Source organism: Odontesthes bonariensis, chromosome 10 (assembly GCF_027942865.1).
Source record: "Odontesthes bonariensis isolate fOdoBon6 chromosome 10, fOdoBon6.hap1, whole genome shotgun sequence".
In the NCBI taxonomy this organism is placed as follows: Eukaryota; Metazoa; Chordata; class Actinopteri; order Atheriniformes; family Atherinopsidae; genus Odontesthes; species Odontesthes bonariensis.
In genome coordinates this window covers 37775959-37801241 of record NC_134515.1, presented here as the reverse complement: position 1 = coordinate 37801241, position 25283 = coordinate 37775959, and the positions used below count along the sequence as shown (strand labels likewise).

The following is a 25283-nucleotide window of genomic DNA, read 5'->3' as shown; positions in this document are numbered from 1 at the left end:
TGAACATGTACTCTGCCTCCCACCTGGCTTGAAACCCCCTGTTCTCAGCGTCCACCTTACGTTTAGCCATTTTTGAGGAGGGGGGTAGCTGAGGGTTGATCTCTGCTCTGACTGCTGATGAATAATGAAGCCACTTGTGCGCGCTGCAGTGACTTTGCGGGCTACCGTTGCATTGTGGGTAATGTAGTGTTGGTCCGTGCAAAACACCAGTGGGCGGCTGTGGCCGGCGGGCCGGTTCTAATAGTAATTAAATATCATCCAGGGGGCCATAGATAATTAATTTGCGGGCCGGATCTGGCCCGCGGGCCTTGACTTTGACATATGTGCAGTAGAACAATCTGTCAAGGTGAGAGTGCTGGAGAGGCTTATATGCAGGGCTGACAGGGAGGATTACACTGTGAGAGTCAATAAACATTAGGACATCCTACATTCTCTTGAGCCAGTGTAGAACTATGGATTTAATAACTTTAAACAATTACCTAGATATAAAATGCTGAAGATGCATGTACACCAACTCTGGTTTCACTTGTACCCATTTTTTGTGAGTTAATCTAGTATGGTTGTTACTTAATGGGACGTGACCAACCAGTATCTACATCAACGATTATTACGTTTTTCAATCACGGGATATCTCTAAACAAAGGCCTATTCTTGTCCACTAGATGCAATATTTCCTCTCTTTTATCTATGCCAAGATGACGCAGTGAGTCTCTAAGACTGGTCAGGGTGTTGGAATTCCACATTCTTGTCATAACCAGCTCGAATGACACAGTCATCATCCCCCCTTTTATCCTCTTTTACATAAACCAAAACTATTCAACACAACTGATAGAACTTGATAAGTATGATAAGGCTTTAAGAGATGAATTAGACATAGTTGTGGTTTTTGTATATAATCAGGTATCTCTACAATATAATTGCTGCCCCTCTTTATATTCTTGATGATCTTCTTGTTCTTGTATTTCTTTTTCTTAGCAGCTTGCAATTTACTTCTTGTCAGGTAAAAATCTGTATGCAGCCGATCCAGATGAATCAATGCCTTTACTATGATCTTGTTCTTTTAAAAAAATTCAACGATTTGTATGTTTAGTCTCTAATGACAGCTCTCAAAAGTTAACATTGGTGTCTGTAACAGTAAACACTCCCCCAGCTGCCTTTGCATTGAGGCTGGTTATGTGTAATAGGACAGACATGAGAAATATAGAGCTAAAGTTATCCTCTCCGTAAAACCTGTAGCTTTTTCATAGCTGGTTATTGGTGACAATACTCAAGATTAGTAGTAGAAAGAAAATGTTAAAAGAGGTACTTATAATTATTTTCATCATCTTTTACCCACAATGTGAGAGAAATCTGCCTGCCTTTGCTCTAGTTTTTGAGATTGCTGTGGTAATGAATTGCATTATGGGAAGCAATGTGCAATGTAGACTGGTCAGATGTATACTGGAGAACTTTTCCAAAGCAATACACCATCCAGGTATTTGTTGTACACTGCAGATTTCGAAATAGTTCATAAGTGCCATAGTGAGTAGTAAGTTTTGCATTCTCTACTAGTAGTGTGCAAATTTTAAGACATTCATCCTCTTGTTAAATTGTAACCTCAACTTTTGTTTGATTATCAATTTTTAGATACCCAAACCTGGGGGCAGTGGAGGGGTGCCACCTGGGAGTCGTGACGGCAGTGGATCGTATCGAAGCAGTAGCATTAGCAGTGACAGCGGAGGGTCTGGAGGCAAGATACTGTCATTGTTATCCATGAGTGAGAGTATGCATGCTGGCCTGAGCTGTTTCTTGCCGGAGCAAGCACTGGAGCAGGAAGAAAGGCGTCAGCGTAGTCGCCAATTGTCAGAGATTCAGCGACTGAAGGAAGTTCGTGCAGCTGCTCAGCTCAAAAACCTGGAAGATTTTCTTAAGATGAACCATGTTTCACTCAGGAACAGCATGTCTTACACCACTGGCATGATTTACAGGTAGGATGCTATTTGAAAAAGTTCCAACCAGTTACAGATGAATAAAAGTGTAGCGAACTCAAGTGTGGAATTAATACACACTTAAACCTTTGGAAGACCCAAACATTGCTGTGGGCAGACCCGGATCTATCCAGATCACTAAAAATAGGCAGTTCATCCTAATATATATAAAAAAAAAACTAAATGTAACTTTAGAAAATTGAATCCAGGAAAGAAAGGCTTACTAGCATGGACCAAAACGGCTCCATAATATGCACAAAAATACAAAAGATACGGAAGTTAACTAAAAAAAGCAACTAAACAGCATGAAGTGGTCCAAATTGGTGTTTTACGCATGCCTCTGTGGATCTGGCACATGCGTCTTGGGGCTCTCCCACATTGGTTTGTGGATGAAAGCTGTATGTTCAGCTCCGCTTACATGTAAAAACAATGGGCCTCATGCAAGAACATTTTCGTATTTTTATTCTAAATTTCTCTTACTTTTTTCCTACGAGACCTTCGTATGTCGCCACTTCAGATTCAACAAACGCTCTTAACTTTGGAAAAAGTGTGTAAATCACCTGCGTAAGGCAAAAACTGGGTTTATTCATTCACAAAAGGCACGGCTGAACCGGAAGACAAAACTAGAATGTGGAATCAAAAACATGAATAAGACTGTGACCAAAAAATAAAACAAAAGACTTGACATGAATGCTCTTATCTTAGATGTAGCATGGCGTGGCATGAGGGGTCAAAAACAGAGAGGATTTCACAAAATGAAAGGGGAAACTGGGAACTAAATACTAAACTGGGAGTGATTGGCAAATGAGTGCAGCTGGGGACAATGAAAACAGGTGACGTGAGTGAAACTAATGACCTGGCATGGGAAGTGAGGGGAAAAACAATGGCCAAACTAAAACAGAACATGAACTCAAAAACCAAGACATGACACAACCTAAAACATGGGGAAAACCCATGGATGTGACAATACCATATTAGGAGCTGTGTTTCCTCTCTCCTGTGCCAGGAAGTGTTGAGTGTTGAGTCATGAGAATGGCATCAAAAAGAACAACTTTAGGGGCTCTGAGATTGAAGTTCTGCTTTCAGAGATCCAAAAAGGAAAATCTGTCATTTTTAGCAGAGTCAGCAGTGGCATTACGGGACCTGCTAAAGCCAAGAAATGGGACGTTATTACGAGTGTTAATTCAATGTAACCTGTAGTTCGTAATGTGACCAAAATAAAGAAGAAATGGTTTGATATGAAAATAGCTTAAAAAAAAAACGTCTCGCCATGGGCAGGCGCTCCATGACTGCAACTAAAGCCGTGCAATCAGTTGTTGCCTCATCATGATGGCACTTTGATGGGACAGTCCATGAGGGGGGTCTTCTGGCACCACACCTTCTGGTCTGCCTGGGCTGGTTCAGGTGGAGACCCTCGTTCATGGCAATATTATGCAAATCTGGCATGCCTTCTCTGGGCTATAGAGCAGTTTGCCCCCCCCCCCCCCCCGCTGTATGGAGACACACCCACCTGGCCTTCAGCTCAGTGCGCTCCACGACAGCACGGGTGCTTTGATGCGTATATGTGTGCAGTCTATTGCTCCGATTATGATTGGCAGTCCAGCCACGGCATGAAAGTCCCTCTTAATCTGTACTTGTTGGACAGCGGTGTGTGGGAATCTGAAGTACCATGGGTGATAAACTGATGAGAGCTTTGATGACCAAGGGGAGCGCACGCTTCCTCTGCTTTAAAATCAAGTCAAAATCTGAGGCTCTGATGTCGTCTGCTGTTTTCATTATCTGACCAATCTGTATGATTTAATGTGGAGATGCACTGGAAACAGCTCCACTTACTCATTCAGACACAAAACAAGGGCAAACTTAATAGGCTATTAAAGGAATTGTCGGAAAGGCGGGATGTTTAAAAAAAATAAAACATACCGTCATCCGACCATAGGAGGAAAAAAGTGTCAGAATGATGGGACGTTTGATAAAGAATTAAGAGTTGCCATTCCAACAATTTGAGTCCCATGTCAGACTGGTGGGATGTCGGAATGTCAGCGTGTAACCCTAGCTGCCGTAGCTAACCCTCCTAGCATGATTGTTAACTCCGATATGACTTTTTACTTCGGTGCTTACGTTTCCAGCGCTGCTTCCTGCTCGCTCCCGTCCGCACCATCACTTGTCCTTGTATTTTTGTGTAAATAATTTCGTATATTGGGGCGGTCCGTGGCGTAGTGGGTTAAGCAGCCGCCCCATGTACAGAGGCTACAGTCCTCGCTGCAGCGGGCCCCGGTTCGACTCCCGCACCGAGCAGCCCTGTGCTGCGTGTCTTCCCCATCTCTCTGCCCTCTGCTTCCTGTCTCTCTCACACTGTCCTATCATTAAAGGCATAAAAAGCCCCAAAAAATACTTACAAATAAATAAATAAAATAAAATAAAAAATTTCGTATATCCATGTTCATAAGCTGCAATTTACCACTCTGGCGACCAGTGACCATAACCCTTTGTAATTGGCTAACAAAATCCAAACTTCGTTCGTTGGTTGGATTGTATGATTGGCAAATCAAGATAGATAGTTTTAATAGAAGATGGCTACTACGACAAAAAAAACAAAACCCAAATAAAACTAGAAAGCTGCAAGCAGCCTTGAGCGGGACTGAGATGTGCGTACGTTGGGGCATGCCCTGGACGTCGTAGTCGCGCAGCTCTACCCACACGCACGATACCCTCTGCGTACGTACGAGCACATAATAACCCCAATGCGGAGGGGTTTTTGAAAATTTCTAGGGTGCGCCACTGAGCCATTTTGCTCCGCCCACACACGATACCCTTTACATATGTACGAGGTCGTCAGGGTGGACGTGTGTGCCAAGTTTCATGACCTTACGATGATGATAAGGCTTTCAAATCACAAACGCTATTACACGATTTTCACCGCCTGGCCACGCCCAGTTTGGAAAAGTTTCTCCATGACCCCCCCCCATGTCTTAAGAGTAACCTGACCAAGTTTTAAGCTTGTAGCATTAAATCTGTAGGACGAGTTCGATCATATGTAAGGTGTGGAATCGGGCAAAAATGGCACCAAAACGCACTTTCCATCCAAAATGACCGCCTTCCTGTGGATGTATGTCCATGGCGGCAAGAGACTTTTTTGTGCGTCTGGGCATGATGAATGAGTGTACCAAATTTTGTCGTCCCACGCGAAACTAACCCCAATGTGGGGAGCATTTTTAAGTATCGTAGGGGGCGCTACAGAGTCAATGAGTGACTCCCAAAAATATAAAGTTTAGATTTTTTCATGTCGTCGACTGGCAGGTGATGCTTGCAAAATTTCAAGAGTTTTTGAGCACCTTTTGCAAAGAATATGAAGACGGAAGAATGTGTTTGCCTCAAATACATAGCATGTACACCTATAATGTAACATTTTGTGATCAACTCTTCTGACTGGTCTGCATTTTTTATGATAACAGAAATCTGGGAAAATCGGGGCTGAGGGTATCCTGTGTTGGATTAGGTAAGTGTAGCATCATACAAGTACATTTTCACTGAGTAAGACCAAGAATGTTCGAGTGCAATTAATTTTTCACATCAACTTTTTAGAGCTGCCATTCATTTATATTCCACCTTTCTCTGTTTTTGATAACTTCTTAATACTGTAATATTTTTCATGAATTTTAAGGTTCCACAGCGCAGTCAATATCTATAGGTTTTGTCCTAATATTACATTACTTGTATGCACTATGAAGGCTTGAAGGCTCCTTGAAAATCCTCACAATGGGGCAAGAAATGTTGCTTTATGGACATGTAAACAAATTCTATTCTTGCAATAACACACATGGAAAATGAGCTAAGGATCTCAACAAAGAAAGAAACACATTTGGTGCATTCCTATCATCTGGATGGAGTGATTCCATCATTCTATTTTGTCCAGTGGAGCAGTTGACAAAGTGAAGTTTAATTAAGTGAAATTTAAGTGTAACAGAAAGAATGGCGTGATTGAAACCTCCAGAGATAACAATAAACACATTTAAAAGTTGTTTCTAGCCCGTCAGCAACATCGCAAAAAGAATCAGCAGAAGCTGATGGTGAGATATGTATACAAATACCAAAATGACATATATATACGCATATATATGTATACGTACACACACACATATTTTCAAAAACTATGCACACGGCAGTATGCCAAAGCTCAACCAAGTCGTTGCTTGGATATAGCAAGAGGCTCACAAGAGTGGACATGGAAACTAGATGTTATTCTTGAAAAATGAATCCTTTTATTTCATTCAAATACAAAACAGGAGTTTCAAGAAGGGGGAAGCTTGGTCTGCTATAGCAGATACCGTGATAGTTTCACTGGACTTAAATTTGAAATCTTCCAAAAGTTTGTTTGAAAATACGTTCTCTGATACAAGAAAAATACAACCCCAATTTCAAAAAGCTTGGAGTGATGTGTAAAATGTTAACAAAAATGGAATCCAATTATTTATTATATTTATCTCATAAACCAATACTTTATACATAGATTTATTCATAATAGAACATTGAAAACATATTGAATGTTGAACGTGAGACATTTGACTGAAAAATATCAGTTCATCTTGAATTTGATGACAGAAACATGTCCAAAACACAGGTTGGGACAGGGGAAATGAAGGGCTGGAAAATAAAGTGTTTCCAAAAGAGAAAATGAAGAAATAATTCTGTTAACTGTGATCAAATCAATAACCTAATTGGATATAAAAAGAGCACCTTTGAGGGGCAGAGTCTCTCAAAGGTTAAGATGGGCAGAGTGAAAAAAAACTCTCAACAAATTGTGGAGCAATTACAGGATAAGGTTCCGCAATGTAAAATTGTGAATACTTTGAATATTCCATCATCTACTGGAGTGGAATATCATCGAGACATCTGAAGGATCAAGCACAAGAGACACACATTCACTAATGCAGGTTATAGCTCTATCATGCAGGGAAGAAGCCACAGGTGAACACCATTATTTAAAGCTCAACTTTAAAATGTGCGTTTGTTTGACTGAACATTCTTATCTCGGTGACCCCTGCTACACTTAAACCTTTATTGTGTTGAGTGTTTGACAACTGATTTTTAAAAAATGTTGTTATCTATCTATAACAATAACTTATCTTTAATACCACTTCATACTGCAGCAATATTAATCTTTTAAAGTATTATCACAGAATATAAGGCCAAATAATTTTGTTCTCATGCAGGCACGTGGGTTACCTTTGGAGGCCAGATCACAGATGAGGTAAGAGAAAAGATGTGAAAACATGTACATTCACAAGTAATCCATGCCCATGTTTAGGAGAATGTACTGCAGAGGAAATGATTGAGGGCCAAATTACAGGAATTAGGAATTATCAGTTAATGACGGAAGCGGAGAGCTGTGAAACTCAAAAACCATCTACTTGATTACTTTCTGTTCTTAATTCATTTATATTTTTCATTTTTTACTTTTTAATCCCGGTATTTGTTACTGCATCTGTTCCTTTACTTTTTCTTGAATTGTTTATTCCCTCTAAATTATCACTTTGTATTAGTCTAATTACATTTATATATATATATATCAAATGTGTGTAACCAGATTTAAAGACTCAGTTCCACTAATATTTCATATATTTGTGCCAATATGATTGGAGGCCACATGCTTTATGTATGTATATATATATATATATATATATATATATATATATATATATATATATATATACATTTTTTTTTTTATACTCTTTTAACAGTTCTTTCACAAAAGTTGATGATCATATTGACAAAGCTGCAGCCTTACTGCATCAACACTTCTGTTGCTGCTCTAAAGGAAGGTGATCAGAGGACAGAACCCTTAGTAGAACTCCCAATTCACACTTTAAGGACTCATTACAAAATGTAGAAAGGAGTTATCTTTTCAGGGTTGCTAAAATTCTTAATGTCTTTACCGGGCTTGACTGGGTAGGTTGGTGGGCAGGTGGGAATTACAGTGTTGCAATTTACAAAATGAATGCAAACACACTCAATGAGGTAAGGTAACTATATAGAAAAGATGTAATGCATAAAATGTGGTACTTAATCCAACTGTGACGAACGAGACAAACAACAACAAACGCTCACTCCGAGGGACAATTTTAGAGACACCAGTTAACCTAACATGCATGTTTTTGGATGGTGGGAGGAACCCACGGATACACGGGAGAACATGCAGACTCCACACAGAAAGAACCAGCCGGGAGTTGAACCTGGAACCCTCTCACTGTGTTTCACATGTTTTCTTTTGGTTGATTGTCTTTTTTTTTCAATTGTTTATGCTATACTAATCTTTGGATTAGTGTAGTATTATTTTCTAGATTTTAATTTAGAGAATTAAAATGATATTGGGCTACATTATTATCTATAGAACTGACAATTTGCACATCTGGAACAGCACCATCAATGCTGACAGATGTATACAGGTTTAAGAGCAACATATGCTCCCATCCAGATTATGTCTTTCTCAGGCCTTTATTTCATTATGACAATGCTAAACTGGTGATAAAAGATCTGTTGGTTTCCTTAGCCAGGCGAATTTCTTTGGCTCTGTATGTATGAATTGGACTCATTTGGAATTAAATTAATTGGATTTGACTGGATTATGATTGACCACATTTGTCATGATTTGGCGCTATATAAATAAAGCTGAATTGAATTGAACTGAAAAGAAAAGGAAATGTTGCACAGTGGTAAACATGGTCCTGTCTTTTTTAAGACATGTTGCTGCCATCAAATTCAGGATGACCTAATACTCTTCATCTAGTTGTAAGATGTCTCACCTTCAATATGAGATGTTTTCTGTTTGATTGTGAATACAATATTGGTTAATTGTATTTGCAAATTATTGCAATTTGCAATGCTACCCAACTTTTTGGGATTAAATAAGTAAATATTCATATTTCTTTAGACTTTATTTTTGAAAAGCCTAATTTTTCTTTGACCCTGCTGCTGCTTTGCTAATAAAAATAAAAAAGATGACTGATCATCATATGGTACACAAAAACAGGAATGTATGTATTTCTATTTTTCATACTCATGCATGTGAGTAACCTCTAATTATAAAAGGTGACATCTAATGATCAAGACAGTACATGTTGAACAAGTCAAGAGATGATTTTTATTGTTTGAAAACTTTTGTCTTTTCTGTGTTTTTGATGAGAAGCACTTTTTTTTAAATGTGCTTTTTTTCAGAATACATGTGCCTATATTTTTGTTCATCTTTATTATCTCCACTTTTCTTGTTGTAGGTGGCAGAGGAACTCATGACCTTTGCATATGAGAATGGAATTAATCTGTTTGACACAGCTGAAGTTTATAATAGTGGAAAGTAAGTATGTTCAAATTTCATATGCCTAGTCTTTTATATCTAAAGCCCCTTTTAGAAAAGCCTTTCCTGCCATTAATCTGACAGGAAGTCAAAAGAGACACTGTGGAGAAAGAAAATGTATTTTACTGTGCTAAAGTGCAAACATTTTGCATATCTGATATGATTATCAACTCAAAAAACTATTCAGATTTTCATCACTCAACGTGGTCAATTTAGAACCATAAATCAAGCATATCCATCCATTTTCTATACCTGCTTAATCCGTCTGTCAGGTCGCAGGGGGGCTGGAGCCTATCCCAGCTGTCACTGGGTAAGAGGCGGGGTAATAACACCCTGGACAGGTCTCCAGTCCATCACAGGGCCACACAGACACACTCACTCCTAGGGCCAATTTAGAAACACCAGTTAACCCAACATGCATGTTTTTGGACAGTGAGAGGAAGCCGGAGTACCCGTAGAGAACCCACGCATACACGGGGAGAACATGCAGACTCCTCACAGAAAGGCCCACATGGGAATTGAACCTGAAACCCTCTTGCTATGAGGCGACTGTGCTAACCACCACACCACCGTGCTAAATAAAGCATTAATCCAATTGAATTAAATTTAGTTTTATGTACTTAGTGCCTAGTCATGACAAAATTCAACCCAATCCTTGAGGCACGCGATACAATCAAATTAATTGTAATTTCTCATAATCAAGTTAAATCAAACAAGCTTTCCAAGTAAACATTGTTTTTTTCCCCTAAAACCTTGCTTTGAACAACTGAAGCTCCATAACAATAAGTACAAAGTGACGGATAAATTGGAGAGAGGAATAATAACAACAATTGTAAAAATAACAACAGATTATAAAAAGCAAAGAAAGCAAAAAAAAAAAGAGTGGAAATTGCAAGCCTACCATCATTGTTAGATAAAAAGATAAATATGGTTCAAATATTCACAATTCTGGTAAATTCCCGTTTATGGTGTGAAGAAAAAAAAAGTTAATTCTTCCTAATAAATAACAGGAAATGGGGCTTTGTATTTAAAGTTTGCACCTCTGGGTGTGAAACAACAAATAAGATCAAATTCACATGACAGAATGCAGTAGAGTAAGATACAAACTGCTCTTATGTCAGAGCAGCATCAATTGATTCATCGGCCCCACCCTCAGACAGTGGAAGAGTCCACTGGGTAGACCTCATTTTTGAGGGCAGCAAATAGATTATTGCATTAGCGCCCTCTGGGTGTGACTCTCAGCAATATACTGTAGCTGTATGCTCAGGGCAGTGAGGAAACATGGAGCCGGGCTGGCTGACCTCTGTAGGATGGACAGCAATTTTGGACTATATCTAGATGGCAAGTCCAGACTGAGCCTTTCTTTTCTTTATTCTTTTCAGTTAATTTACTATAGTGAATGTGCATTTTTATAGCTGTTGGTGTGTGTAGTGATACGGTAAAACAAAACGTGGTTGTGTCTGTCTGGAAACCGAAGTGGTTAACTACGGGACACCGGGACCGTTTCAAGCCCAGGAAGATAGTTAACAAAAGTTTGTGTATTTCAAATGAGCTAGCATCACACAGCATTATCTGAGGTACAGTGAATAAAGCTGGGTGGAGAAAAGAATGTGGAGGCTGGATAATTGACTGAGCTGCGAATGTGACATAGAAATCCACTGTAGATATGAAGCACTCACCAAATGAGGTTTTTAGCCCCGGTTGACTGCCAGGTTAACTGGCAGGTTGAGACTTTATCAGAGTTTTGAGTTGGTATTGACTTCAGAAATCCAAATATTTGCTCTCAAGCATAGAAAAGGGATTATTTTTCAAAAATATTTTTAAAAGCAGCACCTAATGCAAAAATCTAGCAACCATGTGTTACCTGTCACGTTAGAGCTTTTGATACAGCATATTGATGCAAATATGAGATAAAAGTATGGGCAGTCAAATCCATAGAATAGATGTTTCAACAGTATTGACGGTTCTTTCTTTAGTGAGAGAACGAGATTACAAGGACCTCATGTAAATGAGCGAGACAGGAAAAATGTAGGAATTTTGTTGCTTCTTATATGATTATGTGCAATGAAATATGTCTTTCTTAACCAGCTGACCTGTGGGATTATTCAACCATAATAATTGTATTTGTACTGATTTCCTTTCCTAGGGCTGAAGTCATCTTGGGAAGTATAATAAAGAAGAAAGGATGGAGGTAGAGTTTATGTTTTGTTTCTTTTTAAGTGGACAAAGTTTGTCGTTTATTTCCACGAGTGATTTGGTACAAGTAAAAGTTTGAGCTAGCAGGCAGCCAACACAGTTTTGAAAATCGATTGAGAGACTTTATTATTAATCCCCAATGGGGAAATTAAATGCCACCTGGTCATCCACACAGTACATAACAAACACATAGACAAACACATAATAAATAAATAAGAGCTAAAAATAAACAAGAAACAAGAAACAGTCCATCATAAAAACACACAAAGAATCACCACAACAAGTAAAAACACATAAAACCACTAAAAAAGCGCACTCAGCAGCTATTGTTAAAAAGTCTGATAGCTGCAGGAATAAAAGAACGTCTAAACCTTTCGGTGGAGCACCTAGGAAGGAGGAGCCTTTGGCTCCTGCCACTCTTTGTGAATAAGCTGTACAGTGGGTGGTTGTCCATGCTCAGCACGCTGTACACCTTCCTCATTATCCGCTCCTCTAAAATTTGCTCCACCGAATTAAAACACACACCCGTGATGGACCCCGCTTTCTTGATAAGCTTATTTATCCTGTTTCTGTCCTCCAGTGAAATCCCTCCACCCAAGCACATAACAGCATAAAATAAAACACTTGCCACAATCCCATGATAAAATGTGTTTAAAATCCATGTTTTATCCAACAACAGAGCTACCAGTTGGACTAAATATATATCAAAACTTATTGAAAAGTTAGATTTTACTTGTTGCCTGAGTGAGGTCCGAGGTTGGGTCATCATGGGTCCATAAATGAAGAAAGCTTGGCTATGCTGAATTAGCTTTATAGTACACCCGTTCAGTTAGATTTGAATATGTTTTAGCATTGATACATACTTTTAGAAGCATCATGATAGATTGAATATAGATTGAACTCACACAGTTTGATTTTTGTTTTCATATGTGTTCTCACATAGGCGTTCCAGTTTAGTCATCACCACGAAAATCTTCTGGGGTGGAAAGTATGTATGTTTTCTTCTTCTTTTCCTTCTCTTTAGTAATAGTATAATAGTAATAACTAGAAAATTTCTGAAGAAATTTAGAAGGGGCCTGCCAAAGTGTGCGTATCGCTCAACCAATCACGTCTGCTCAGGAATGATTTGCAAGGCCTAAAGAAAAAGCATTCAAGCCTAAACAGCATCAAAGGATGACATGGATGCTTCTTCTTAAAGCGGTGAACTGTCCCTTTAAAGAGACAAACTGTCCCTTTAAAGAGGCGAACTGTCCGTTTAAAGCGGCGAACTGCCCCTCTAAAGAGGCGAACTGTCCCTTTAAAGCGGCGAACTGCCCCTTTAAAGAGGCGAACTGTCCCTTTAAAGCGGCGAACTGTCCCTTTAAAGCGGCGAACTGTCCCTTTAAAGAGGCGAACTGTCCCTTTAAAGAGGCGTTCTGTACCATTAAAGAGGCGTTCTGTACCTTTAAAGCAGCGAACTGTCCCTTTAAAGAGTCATTCTGTACCTTTAAAGCAGCGAACTGTATCTTTAAAGCGGCGAACTGTCCCTTTAAAGTGGCAAACTGTCCCTTTAAAGCGGTGAACTATCCCTTTAAAGCGACGAACTGTCCCTTTAAAGCAATGAACTGTCTCTTTAAAACGGTGAACTGTCCCTTTAAAGCGCTGAACTGTCCCTTTAAAGCGGTGAACTGTCCCTTTAAAGCGGCGAACTGTCCCTTTAAAGAGGCAAACTGGCCCTTTAAATCGGTGGTGAACTGTCCCTTTAAAGCGGCGAAATGTCCCTTTAAAGAGGGGAACTGGCCCTTTAAATCGGCGGTGAACTGTCCCTTTAAAGCGGCGAAATGTCCCTTTAAAGAGGGGAACTGTCCCTTTAAATCGGCAAAGGACTGGCTGGGCTACTAATAGCCTTGTTTCTATGGTAACATTTAACTGACAGTTAAGCTGCCCCAGCTACAGTAATTATATGAGACTCAGGCTTCTCAGAGCCAAAAAACCTCTACGAACAGATGCTTCCCATTCGGAAACCGTAAGAGCTACGGAAAAAATTCTCGCAGAATGAGCGAGGGACGCCTTTGGACTTCAATATTCCCGCGTTTCAGATCTGTAACACATTCACAGTGAAAGCACGGATGAGAGAAAGAAGGGCTGCAGGAGCTGCTGAGATTCTGAGAATTGGATGAATTAAAATGGGGATTTGAGGTCTTTGAGCCCCGACATCACTTTGCTCTGAGGGGCTCTGAGAGCAAACGGTCAGTCCTAGATGAAATATGAAAACATTTTATGAATCCCAACATGTGTGCCTATATTATGACAGTACATGATGGCATTGAAGCGATATTTGTAGGCGTGAGGGCGATTCAAAAATGAATCTGAGGTCAGAACTTTTGCTCTTCCCACACTCTAATGAAATGGCAGTTGTGCTCTAAAAATTCTAATTTTTCAGATTTTGGCCAAAACTTTGGGTCGCTTGGAGGCATGCTGTGGGAAATCCGTAGCAGATATTGACATGGCGTCTTCACTTCTGAACACAGCACGGACGTATCTACAAACTGACATTTGAATGGCGCTTCTAGGTTAATGCATGATGACACAGTAACTGCTCAAAATTTAGGGTTTTTTAGGATTTTTCCAGGTCATCCCCATGTTTATTCCTAGGGGGGCTGTTTTTTGCTTATTACGTCGCCATGGTAACTCCAATCTTCAATAAAAGTAATAGCCCGCAAAAACTCATTGAGCCGGTCGTTTTGATATATATATTGTTGGGATGTGCGGGCCCATAGGGCCCGCATTAATATGGACGGAAGAATAAATATATATATAAATAAATAAATAAAGAGACACGTTTTCAATGTTAAATCCCATAGACTTTTGCCAACGGAATAGTAATAGGTGCCTTGCCATGCATTTGCATGGAGGCTCTCCTATGCAATGCTATGGCAGGCCCCAATTATAGTAATTTGTGCTATTTATACCTAAAATAATTTCCATCATTATTAGTGGTGCTTACACAACTCCCAATAGGATTGTCTCTCTGTAAGTTTATACCAGCATAAATCCTATTTCTAATTTTAGCCAGACTACATTTTGTTTGCCCTGTTTTCTTTCAGTAAATCAATGTCTTTTTAATTCAACACTAAGATTGAAATATATTAATAATAATATTAATACATTGCATTTTTTTCAGTGTAAAAGTCTTGCTAATAGAAATACCAAGATATATGAATATGACTATTATAATAACCAAAATAACCTAAAATTTATTTTATCTTCTTAAGAGAAGTCTCACTTGTTGAAGTTGTTGTAGAGAAAAAAACAGAAGTCGGACTCGTCCTGGCAGCCTCTTGGGGAATTTATTAACAGGAACATCAGAGATACAAGCCACACAGCAGCATATAAGGAATTTCCAAAAAAAGATAGATTGGGCCATTCTTTTTCAATTTCTGATAACATTCTGTGCATACGTGGCCAAAAACCAACCTCTGTCTGACACCATTATGTCTGAGTTTTCCACAAACATCTTCTGTTGTTGACCTCACCAGAGAACACCCTGACCTCAGTCAGGACAGTATGTGGTGTGGGTATAATATTGATTAACTCCCATTCTGTCATGTGCTCAACAGTGTACTTCTCTGGTTCTATGCCTGTCATAGCACCAACATTCTGCCCCTGCAAACAAGAGTGCATGTCTAGTACATGCAATACATCCACTAGGCATTATTTGGAAAAAATACAAGTTGGAGCCAGACAGTGACTCTGGACTCCTACACCAGTTTGTTGTAATACAATCATAATCCAAAACTAACAAACAAAAATTTTATTCTAAATTAGTCCAATTCATACAAACAAAGCCAATTCAGCCTAGCTATGGAAACCAAAAGTTTGTAACGAAACTCGATCAAATCTCCCGTCTTGAACGTGCAGAAGTCGACTGTGGAAAGAAAAAACTCCCTTTGAACAGGAAGAAACCTTCATCAGAACCAGAACCAGGAAGGGCGGCCATCTGCCTGGACCAGCTGGGGGCTGAGAGGACAGGAAAGAGGGAACAAACACCGTAACACCTGGGGGGTATTCCACGAAAGTAGCTAAAGAAAGCCAGGCTATAGCCGGTAAGCGTCGCTTGAACTAGCGCCATCTCCCATTTAAGCCTCAAGTCGTTCCTCAAAGATATTTTAGCTGCATCTCGGTGAGGCTAATCCAAGCGAGGCTTACATAGCCTAGCTTATTGCGAGTGCACGAGGAACGTAAGAAGCCCTGACGAGTGGATGGTGGAAAAACGGAGATCTGTGTGAAAAGGAGAGCGAGACAAGAGCTGTTATTTTTTCGGCAGCTGAACAAATAATACTGATGGAGCTGTATGAGGATTTTAAAAGTGTCATCACCAGAAAAGGTAATACAGCTGTGATTAATAAAGCGAAGAAACGGCATGGCTAACAACTGCAGACAGACTAAACGCGTAAGTTCTGAAAGTTTCAATTGTTAGACATTTATTTTACTGTCCTCATGTATTTATGCTCTCCTCTTTGTGTTATAATGTGTTTACATAAAGCATGCTGAATTGTCTCTGTATGAGATGTACAGCACACATATACTGGCCCTGCCCAGTTTATTAATAACCCAATAATCGACACGCATCATCATACTTTGTGACTATATTATCGTGAGTGTGTGACCCACATATTAATTCTTCACTGTTACATCTCAACAGGAGCAATCTTAACAGCCAAAAGCGAACCTGGCAGCAGGTGAAGGTAAAGTACAGGAAAATATTTCAGAGTGGTAAGTAGCCTTTGAAGAAATGTGTTTGTCCAATAAAGAGAGCACCAAACTAGATATGGAACACAAGAAACTGAAAATAAAAAAGATCAAGCTAGAGATTATGAAACTGGAGAGGGATGTTTGTATAAATTCAGATAAAGGAGAATTTCGTGTTGTGAACTGTATTTAATTCTGTTTTCTCTCCACAGCTTGAGAAACATGTAATAATAATTAAACAATTCAACACAACTTGAACTCAAACTTGTCATTATTGTACGGTTCATGCAATGTGTTAGAAATGTGTTTTTTACATTTATATTCACAGTGGGGTGCCATGACCTAAACAAGTGGAAAGTTATAAATCATCTGTTTAAAAGAGAAACAAATAAAATCATTTAAATGAATTTAAAAACAAGCAACAGTCCAGATAAGTTCAAAGATATCTTGCAGATTTCATGCATAGACACATGAGAACAGAAATGTCTTTAACCTGGATTTAAAAATGTCTCCATTTGGTGAAAGTTTAATCTCCACTGGCAGTTTGTTCCACTTGTTTGCAGCATAACAGCTAAATGCTGCTTCTCCATGTTTAGTCTGGACTCTGGACTGGACCAGCTGACCTGAGTCCTTGGATCTAAGAGCTCTGCTGGCTTTATATTCTCTGAACATATCACAGATGTATTTTGGGCCTAAACCGTTCTGGGATTTGTAAACCATCAGCAGGCTTTTAAAATCTATTCTGTGACTGACTGGAAGCCAGAGTAAAGATTTTAAAGCTGCTGTGATGTGTTCAGATCTCTTAGTCCGGGTTAAAACTCCAGCAGCAGCGTTCTGGATGAGCTGCAGATGTTTAATGCTCTTTTTGGGGGACTCAACGAAAAAAGACTTGAAAAGTTGTCCACAAGACAAAATGTATAAAATATGAAGTATACTATTAATTTAAGATGGCTCTGTCAGAAGTCAGCCATGGTGCCTGAGAACTTTAAGCAATGAACCTGGATTTAATTTGGCCAAAGGTCATTTCTATCCGTGCCCTTGTTGTAGCATGTGCATGTGCATGTGCATGCCCTTGTTCCTGGATCAGGATATGGCGTGAGGAGGTACGGCCAGCATGCATAGCCTCTGTCCCCAAGCAGGACACCATTGAACTCTCCTGCAGAATAAGAGAAATGTTGGATGGATATACATGTGTTAAGACTTTAGGCAATTGGATGCAATATGTGCCTTAAGCCCAATTCGCACGGGATAAGTATTACCTATGGACCCCCCGTAATTCGGAATAATTGCGGAGAATGTCTGAGTTCTTAGTCCTGTGCGAATGCGCCATGTCCGTGATTTGTGGGGTAATAATTCCGCCGCGAATTACCTACTGTATTTCGGCGAAACACAGACGTCCTGTGGTAATTTAAGTCCCGTCTGAACGCACACCTGTGTGTTCAACCTATGTGTACAACCAGGTACAACGGGGCAAAACAGGAAGTTACGACAATTACGGAATATCCGCTCATGATGTCTGTGATTTCAGTAAATTACAGACTTTTGCTTGTCCCGTCCGAATGCGCCACAAAAAATTACAGAGGTGCGGGGGTAGTTGCGAATTACCAGTGATCCATAGGTAATACTTATCCCGTGCGAATTGGGCTTTTTATGGCTATTTATAATAAAGTATGACGAGCACTTTAAATTCCTTAAGATGACCTCTACACCTGACCTCTCATTACATTACCAAAATTCTGCCTATGCTACACCTTACTTCAAACGTACACTCCTTCGGGTAAGTAAAATTCTCACCTTGTGCAAACCTCTGTGCCAGTGAGGATGCTCGGAAGATCCTAGAATCATGAACTGATCCCGGCCATTTAGCCTCAATGTTGGAAATGAAATGACCTCCATCACAGATAATCTGTATGCACGGAGGATAGGAGTCAATGATGAGCTTTCACAGGGCATAAATGTAACATTGCTCAGCATTACTCAAAGGGGTTGATGTGGTATTTTTCAAAATGAGAAATCCAGTTCAGACTATGGACAATTATCCCCAAGTGTACCTGTACATTTAGGATATGGAAAAATGTTCGGTTTACATAGTCAGCCTCCACGGGTCCAGCAGGGGCCTGGACAATGTGACAATGTTTAAATCCAGACTGAAAACAGTTCTATTTAGATGTGCATATGATACCTGAAAGTATTTTATCTGCACTCTTCACTTTTAAATGAATTAATTAATGATTTTTTTTGTTTTTTGGAATGATTTTATTGCCTTCTTGTGATTTTATGTAGCTGTAAAGCACTTTGAATTGCCTTGTGTACGAATTGTGCTCTACAAATAAAATTGCCTTGCCTTGGATGTGTACATGGGTACAGTGTAGTGCACCGATAACATTAGGGAAGCCTGAGGGAGATGATGAACTTCATGCAATACTTCAGCCAGTAGGTTGCTTTACATTATCGACTACTGTAAATGTGGAGCAGCAGCCTGAAAGGACAGAGGTCATATTTTTAATATGGTATGATGTTTTAATTCCTGCGTTTTATCTAATATCTTGTTTGTACAGTGTCCTTGACTGTTTTGAAAGGAGGAATAATTTGTATCATTAACATTATTACCTGTCCCCCATTTTTCTGAGTCTGGTCCTACGTGGGTGTAGATCGGATGTTTGTTAGGTGTTGATTAGTTTTAACGAATACCATGTTCTCTCTCATTTAATTTCATGTTCAATACGTGTGTATAGTTGCGTTTCTTTAGTTGCACTGGCACCGACTGATTGATTTTTCGAGACAGTGAAAGTGGTGATATGATAACCACAGTTTTTGTTTCGTTTTTTAGACAAGACATGAGTTGCGGGAGCGCAGAATTCTTGGTGAACATTTCTTTCCGGACAGCCGGTCGGACATTTTTTGAGTTGCAGCTAAACTAAGCTTCAACTTTAGCCTGCCCGAGACCAGTCTAGTTCAGCAGCATAAACTACCATGGTTACTCAGCGGGCGTTCAAATAAGCCACCTTTACGGAACGGAACTCTCGCTAAATTTAGCCAGAAGTAGCGAAATAAGCCAGGCTTTCCGCTAAGCCAGCTTCTAGGAATACCCCCCAGGCCATGGACACCTGCTGAGAGAGAGAAACACAAGTTAATGACAACAATGATGTCACATGTACACGGAGAGGAGAGAGAGCAGAGGGAGGAGAGGTGCATCATGGGAGCCTAGGCCTATAGCAGCATAACTATGGGATGTTTTAGAGCCACCTGAGCCACTCCTAACTGCGCCCTAACCACGCCTTGACTGGTCAGCGGACATTTGACATTTTGAGCTGGGGTGTGAGGCGGAGCGGTACCGACCAGATATAATTGGGCTCGACTTCACACACAGCGTGGGCTCTGGAACCAAACTCCTGGAGAGGGGGTGGACTCTCTCATACTCCAAAGTTGCCCAGGGGGAGAGGCGTCGGGTGGAATTGGGATACTCACAAGCCCCCAGCTGAGCACTGAGGGAGAGGGTCACCTTGCTGTGGTTCTTATTGCAGGAGGGAAGTTTCTGACTGTTGTTTGTGCATATGCACCAAACAGCAGTATTCTTGGGGTCTTTGGGTGGTCTTGGAAGTGATACCATCTCGGGATTCTCTGTTCTCGGGTTCTGATGGAGTGACCTGGAGAGGTATGATTGGGGGGAAGGGCCTCCCTGATCTGAACCCGAGTGTTGTTTTTTGGACTTCTGTGCTGGTTATAGATTGCCCATTACAAACACCATGTTCATACATAAGATTTTTCACAAGTGTACGTGATAGCAGGTTACCTTAGACCAGGGGTCAGCAACCTTTGACAGTCAAAGAGCCATTTGGACCTGGTTTCCACGGAAAAGAAGAACACTGGGAGCCGCAAATACTTTTTGACATCTAAAATGAAGATGATATGTTTTTTTACCTTTACACTTTGTATAATAAAACTATAGTGTCATTAAATTAAAGTCATTAAATGTTAAATTTTCGTCAAATAGGTTTCTTTTCTTACATTTCTCTATACTTGGCATACCTGGGGTTGAAAGTCGATAAATGCACAGCATTTTGGCGTGCATATACCGGCTTTTGGTGAGTGTGACGTGTATTTTGAGCAACAAAAAATAATAAAGATTAAAAAAATTATTTTTTTAATATTTCAAGATCACAATAATCTTCCAATTTAGAACCACAATAAAAAAACTAAGACAAATAAAATAAAATATACTTCAATTGGATAGTTTTTAATTTATTTTCCCAAGCCACGCAGAGCCTTAGCATAAGGGTGAAAGAGCCGCATGCGGCTCCGGAGCCGCGGGTTGGCGACCCCTGCCTTAGACAAAGGTTGATGACCAGCTTTGTAGTTGTATCAGAGAGGGGCAGAGCTGTCAACAGAGTCTGTGGACTTGGGAGAAGTTACAAAGCTTCCTGGCTGTAAGGCACCGGGGGTGGACAAGATTCGCCCTGAGATGCTAAAGGCTGTGGACATCTTGGCTGACACGCCTCTTCAATGTCGCGTGGAGGTCTAGGACAATACCTGGGCAGTAGCAGACTGGAGCCGTAGTTCCCATTTTTAGGAAAGGGGACTGGAGAGTGTGTTCAAACCTAAGCGGGAATCACACTACTCAGCCTCCCAGGGAAAGTTTAATCCAGGGCGTTGGAGAGGTGGTTTCTAACAATTTTCGAACCTCTGATTGAGGAAGAGTAGCTTGTTTCTCGCCCAGATCATGGAACAGAGGGCCAGATCGTCACCCTCGAGGCATTACTGAGGTGGTCATAGGAGTTTGACCATCCAGTTTTCACATATTTTGTTTACTTAGAAAAGGCCATGTCCCCCCGAGGGATTCTGTGGGGGTGCTGTGGGAGTATGGAGTAATGGAGTCGTATTTTAGGGCAATTAGGTCTCTATATAACCATAGCAAAAGTTGTGGCTGCATTCTTGGCACATGGTCAAACTCGTTTATGGTTGTGTTGGACTCTGCCAGGTCTCACCCTTTTCACCGAGGGAGAGGAAGGTATCTGGTTTGGGAATCTCAGAGAAGCATCTCTGCTTTTTGCAGATGTTGTTCTGTTGGCTATTTCAAATGAAGACCTTCCGCGCTGGAGCAGTTCACAACTGAGTGGGAAGCAGCGGGATGAAAGTCAGCTCTTCCAAATCTGTGGCCATAATTCTCAACTGGAAAAAGTTGGAGTGCTCTCTCTGGGTTGGGGATGAGTCTCTGCCTCAGGTGGAGGAGTTTGTTCACAAGTGATGACAAGTTGGAGCGAGAGATGGACAAACGATAGGGGCTTTGCAGTAATGAAGGAGCTGCTCTGTGTTGTGGTAAAGAGGGAGCTGAGCCGAATAGCTAAACTTTTAATTTACTGGTCCATCTTTGTTCCAACCCTCACCTATGGTTATGAGAATGGCTAATTACAGAAAGAATGAGGTTGCGGATACAAGCGGCTAAAATGGGTTTTCTTTGGAGGGTGGCTGGGCTCAGACTTAGAGATAAGGTGAAGAGCTTGACCATCCAGAGGGAGCGTGAAGTAGAGCCGCTGAGCAGACCCAGAACTTGTGGCCTGAGAATTCAATTCAATTCAATTCATTTTTATTTATATAGCGCCAAATACAACAAATGTCATCTCAAGGCACTTAGATAGTAAGTCCAATTCAAGCCAATTGGAATTCAATTAATTAATAATAATCATAATTCATAAAATAATCCAATTCGTTCATATAGAGCCAATTCAAAAACCATTTCCTAGCTAAGAAAACCAACAGATTACACTGAAAACTTTTTGTTTTTCGGTCCAATCTCCCGGCCTGAGCGTGCCTGATTAACATAGACTTTCAAATCTCTTCGAGATTCTGGTCTGACCAAGACCATAACGAATACGATTCGAAATGGCCTGGTCAACCCGCCTGCCTCGGGTTGCTACTGGTTGTGGCCAGAAAAGGCTGTGCCTAAGCTTAAGCCAATCACACCACGCTTTCCTCTGACGTATGATTTAGCGACCAGCGGGGCTAACTGGTAGATTAAACTCTTACCAAAGCCAGTAGGGAGCAAGGCGAAAACGTCTTTCCTGTCAAGAAATTATTCAAGTGCTGTTCTTTGCTCGATTTTTAACGAGAATCTCCCTTCGAACACTTTCATTACAGCATCTACAGCAGTGTCAAAAGCTTGACGCTGCTCCATGTTGATATTGAATGAAGCGCTTCCGTGTACAATCCATGGGTTGAGTGGCAGTTTAACCACGTCACTACCTTGAACACGCCTCTACCCTGGGCCGTTGGCGCTGCTCAAAGTTGATTGCTTCCCGACAAAGTGGGTGGAGTTCACATTTTATCGGGAACTCGAATCCACCTGAATGAGCAGTTTGCCTGAGTAAGTGTAGCAGAGCCGAAGGTGTTGCGTCACTGCGAGGGCGGAGCCTGGGTAGGCCTGAGCGTGCCTGAGGCGACTGTGGAGAGAAACGACTCCCTTTGAACAGGAAGAAACCTCTGGCAGAACCAGACTCAGGAAGGGTGGCCATCCGCCTCCACCAGCTGGGGTTTGAGAAGACAGAAAGGAGGGGGGGCGGCGCGGCACTGTAACACCATTCAAAGGATATCTGTTGGAACAGGGAAACACGAGTTAATGACCACAATAATATCACATATACATAAAGAGAGTAAAGTGAGGAAAGGTGTGACAGATGAGGCCCCCCAGCAGTCTAGGCCTATAGCAGCTTAACTATGGGATGTTTCAGGATCACCTGAGCCATCCCTATTCAAGGTAAACACAAGAAACTTGTGCTAATGAAAAAATAAATAAATAATAAAATAAAGGACCAGACTCAGTGAGTAATTCCCTATACTCCCTATATAGATCTGCTCCTCACACCGCAACAACCATCTTTTTACAGCCACAAGCTACCTCAGCCTCTCACCAACTGCACACCAGTCACAGCGGGGTGGGGATGCAAACCCTGGTTCGGGTAGGGGGAGAAATAAAAGAGGTAAGATAAGCGGGAATGGGATGCAAACCCTGGTTTGGGTAGGGGGTAATGAAAATATAGAGGGTGCCAGAGGTGGAGGCAGAACAAGACACACTAGCAGACACACTATCAGATTCAACAGAACTAACTATAAGCTTTATAAAAAAGGAAAGTTTTAAGCCTGGTCTTAAAAGTGGAAAGGGTGTCTGCTTCCCGGACATTTACTGGCAGCTTATTCGACAATAGAGGGGCCTGATAACTGAAGGCTCTGCCTCCCAAACTGGCAGCTGGTTCCACAGAGAGGGGCCTGATAACTGAAGGCTCTGCCTCCCAAACTGGCAGCTGGTTCCACAGAGAGGGGCCTGATAACTGAAGGCTCTGCCTCCCAAACTGGCAGCTGGTTCCACAGAGAGGGGCCTGATAACTGAAGGCTCTGCCTCTCAAACTGGCAGCTGGTTCCACAGAGAGGGGCCTGATAACTGAAGGCTCTGCCTCCCAAACTGACAGCTTATTCCACAGAGAGGGGCCTGATAACTGAAGGCTCTGCCTCCCATTCTACTTTTAGAAACTCTGGGAACCTCAAGTAAACCTGCAGTTTGGGAACAAAGTGCTCTGTTAGGAAAATATCTTACAATGAGATCTTTAAGATATGATGGAGCTCGGTCATTAAGAGCTTTATATGTAAGGAGAAGAATCTTAAATTCTATTCTGAATTTAACAGGGAGCCAATGAAGAGAAGCTAAAACTGGAGAAATATGATCTCTGCTGTTAGTTCTCATCAGAACTCTGGCTGCAGCATTTTGGATCAACTGAAGGCTTTTCAGAGAATATGTGGGACAGCCCAATAATAAAGAATTACAGTAGTCCAATCTTGAAGTAACAAACGCATGGAGCAGTTTTTCTGCATCACTCTGAGACAAGATGTTCCTGATTTTAACAATATTACGAAGATGAAAGAAGGCAGTCCTAGAAACCTGTTTTATATGCGAGTCAAATGATAAGTTCTGGTCAAAAATAACTCCAAGGTTCCTCACTGTAGAACTAGAAGCCAAGGAAATACCATCTAGAGTAACTATATAGCTAGACAATTTCTCCCTGAAACGCTCAGGTCCAAAGATAACGACTTCAGTTTGTCTGAATTTAGAAGCAGACAGTTCTGAGTCATCCAGGTCTTTATGTCTTTAAGACATGCTTGTAGTCTGACCAACCTATTGGGTTCATCTGGTTTTATAGATAAGTACAGCTGAGTATCATCAGCATAGCAATGGAAATTTATGCCATGCTGTCTAATAATGTTACCTAATGGAAGCATGTATAAAGTGAAAAGAATCGGTCCAAGCACAGAACCCTGGGGAACTCCATGACTTACTCTGGTGTGTGAGGAAGATTCTTCATTTACAAGAACAAACTGAAATCTATCAGATAAATATGACTTAAACCAGCCTAATGCAGTTCCTTTAATCCCAATAACATGTTCAAGTCTGTGTAATAAGATACTGTGATCGACCGTATCAAATGCAGCACTGAGATCCAACAGGACAAGCACAGACGCAAGTCCGCTATCAGAGGCTAAGAGGAGATCATTGGTAACTTTCAGCAGTGCAGTTTCTGTGCTATGATGCACTCTGAATCCTGACTGAAACTCTTCAAACAGATTATTTCTGTGGAAATGATCACAAAGCTGAGCTGCAACTATTTTTTCAAGAACTTTAGACATAAAAGGGAGATTGGATATAGGTCTATAATGAGCCAACACCTCTGAATCAAGAGTAGGTTTTTTAAGTAAAGGTTTAATTACAGCAACCTTAAAAGTCTGAGGTACATATCCTGTCAACAAAGACAGATTGATCAAATCCAATATGGAAGTGTCAATTAATGGGAAAACCTCCTTGAACAGTCTGGTTGGGATTGGGTCTAAAACACAAGTTGATGGTTTAGAAAAAAACAACTTGGAACAACTTGGGGACCCCCAGGAGGAGCTGTAGAGTGTCACTGGGGAGAGGGATGTCTTGGTTTCCATCCTGGACCTGTTGCCTCTTTGATCCAACCTTGGATAAGTCGAAGACAATGAATGTCTGATGTCTGCAC

General features: G+C 40.8%; 1 protein-coding gene across 1 annotated transcript in view; it reads left to right on the top strand.

Annotated features, from left to right (window-relative positions):
* Positions 1 to 1938: 1938 nt before the first annotated feature.
* The window catches only part of LOC142390412 (voltage-gated potassium channel subunit beta-2-like), a 54243-nt gene continuing 30898 nt past the window's right edge, over positions 1939 to 25283 (top strand). The window contains exons 1-6 of the mRNA XM_075475824.1: positions 1939 to 1967; positions 5420 to 5463; positions 7178 to 7215; positions 9236 to 9315; positions 11462 to 11506; positions 12455 to 12499. Of these exons, the coding sequence (XP_075331939.1) occupies positions 1939 to 1967; positions 5420 to 5463; positions 7178 to 7215; positions 9236 to 9315; positions 11462 to 11506; positions 12455 to 12499 (281 nt within the window). The remainder of the gene's footprint in view (positions 1968 to 5419; positions 5464 to 7177; positions 7216 to 9235; positions 9316 to 11461; positions 11507 to 12454; positions 12500 to 25283) is intronic.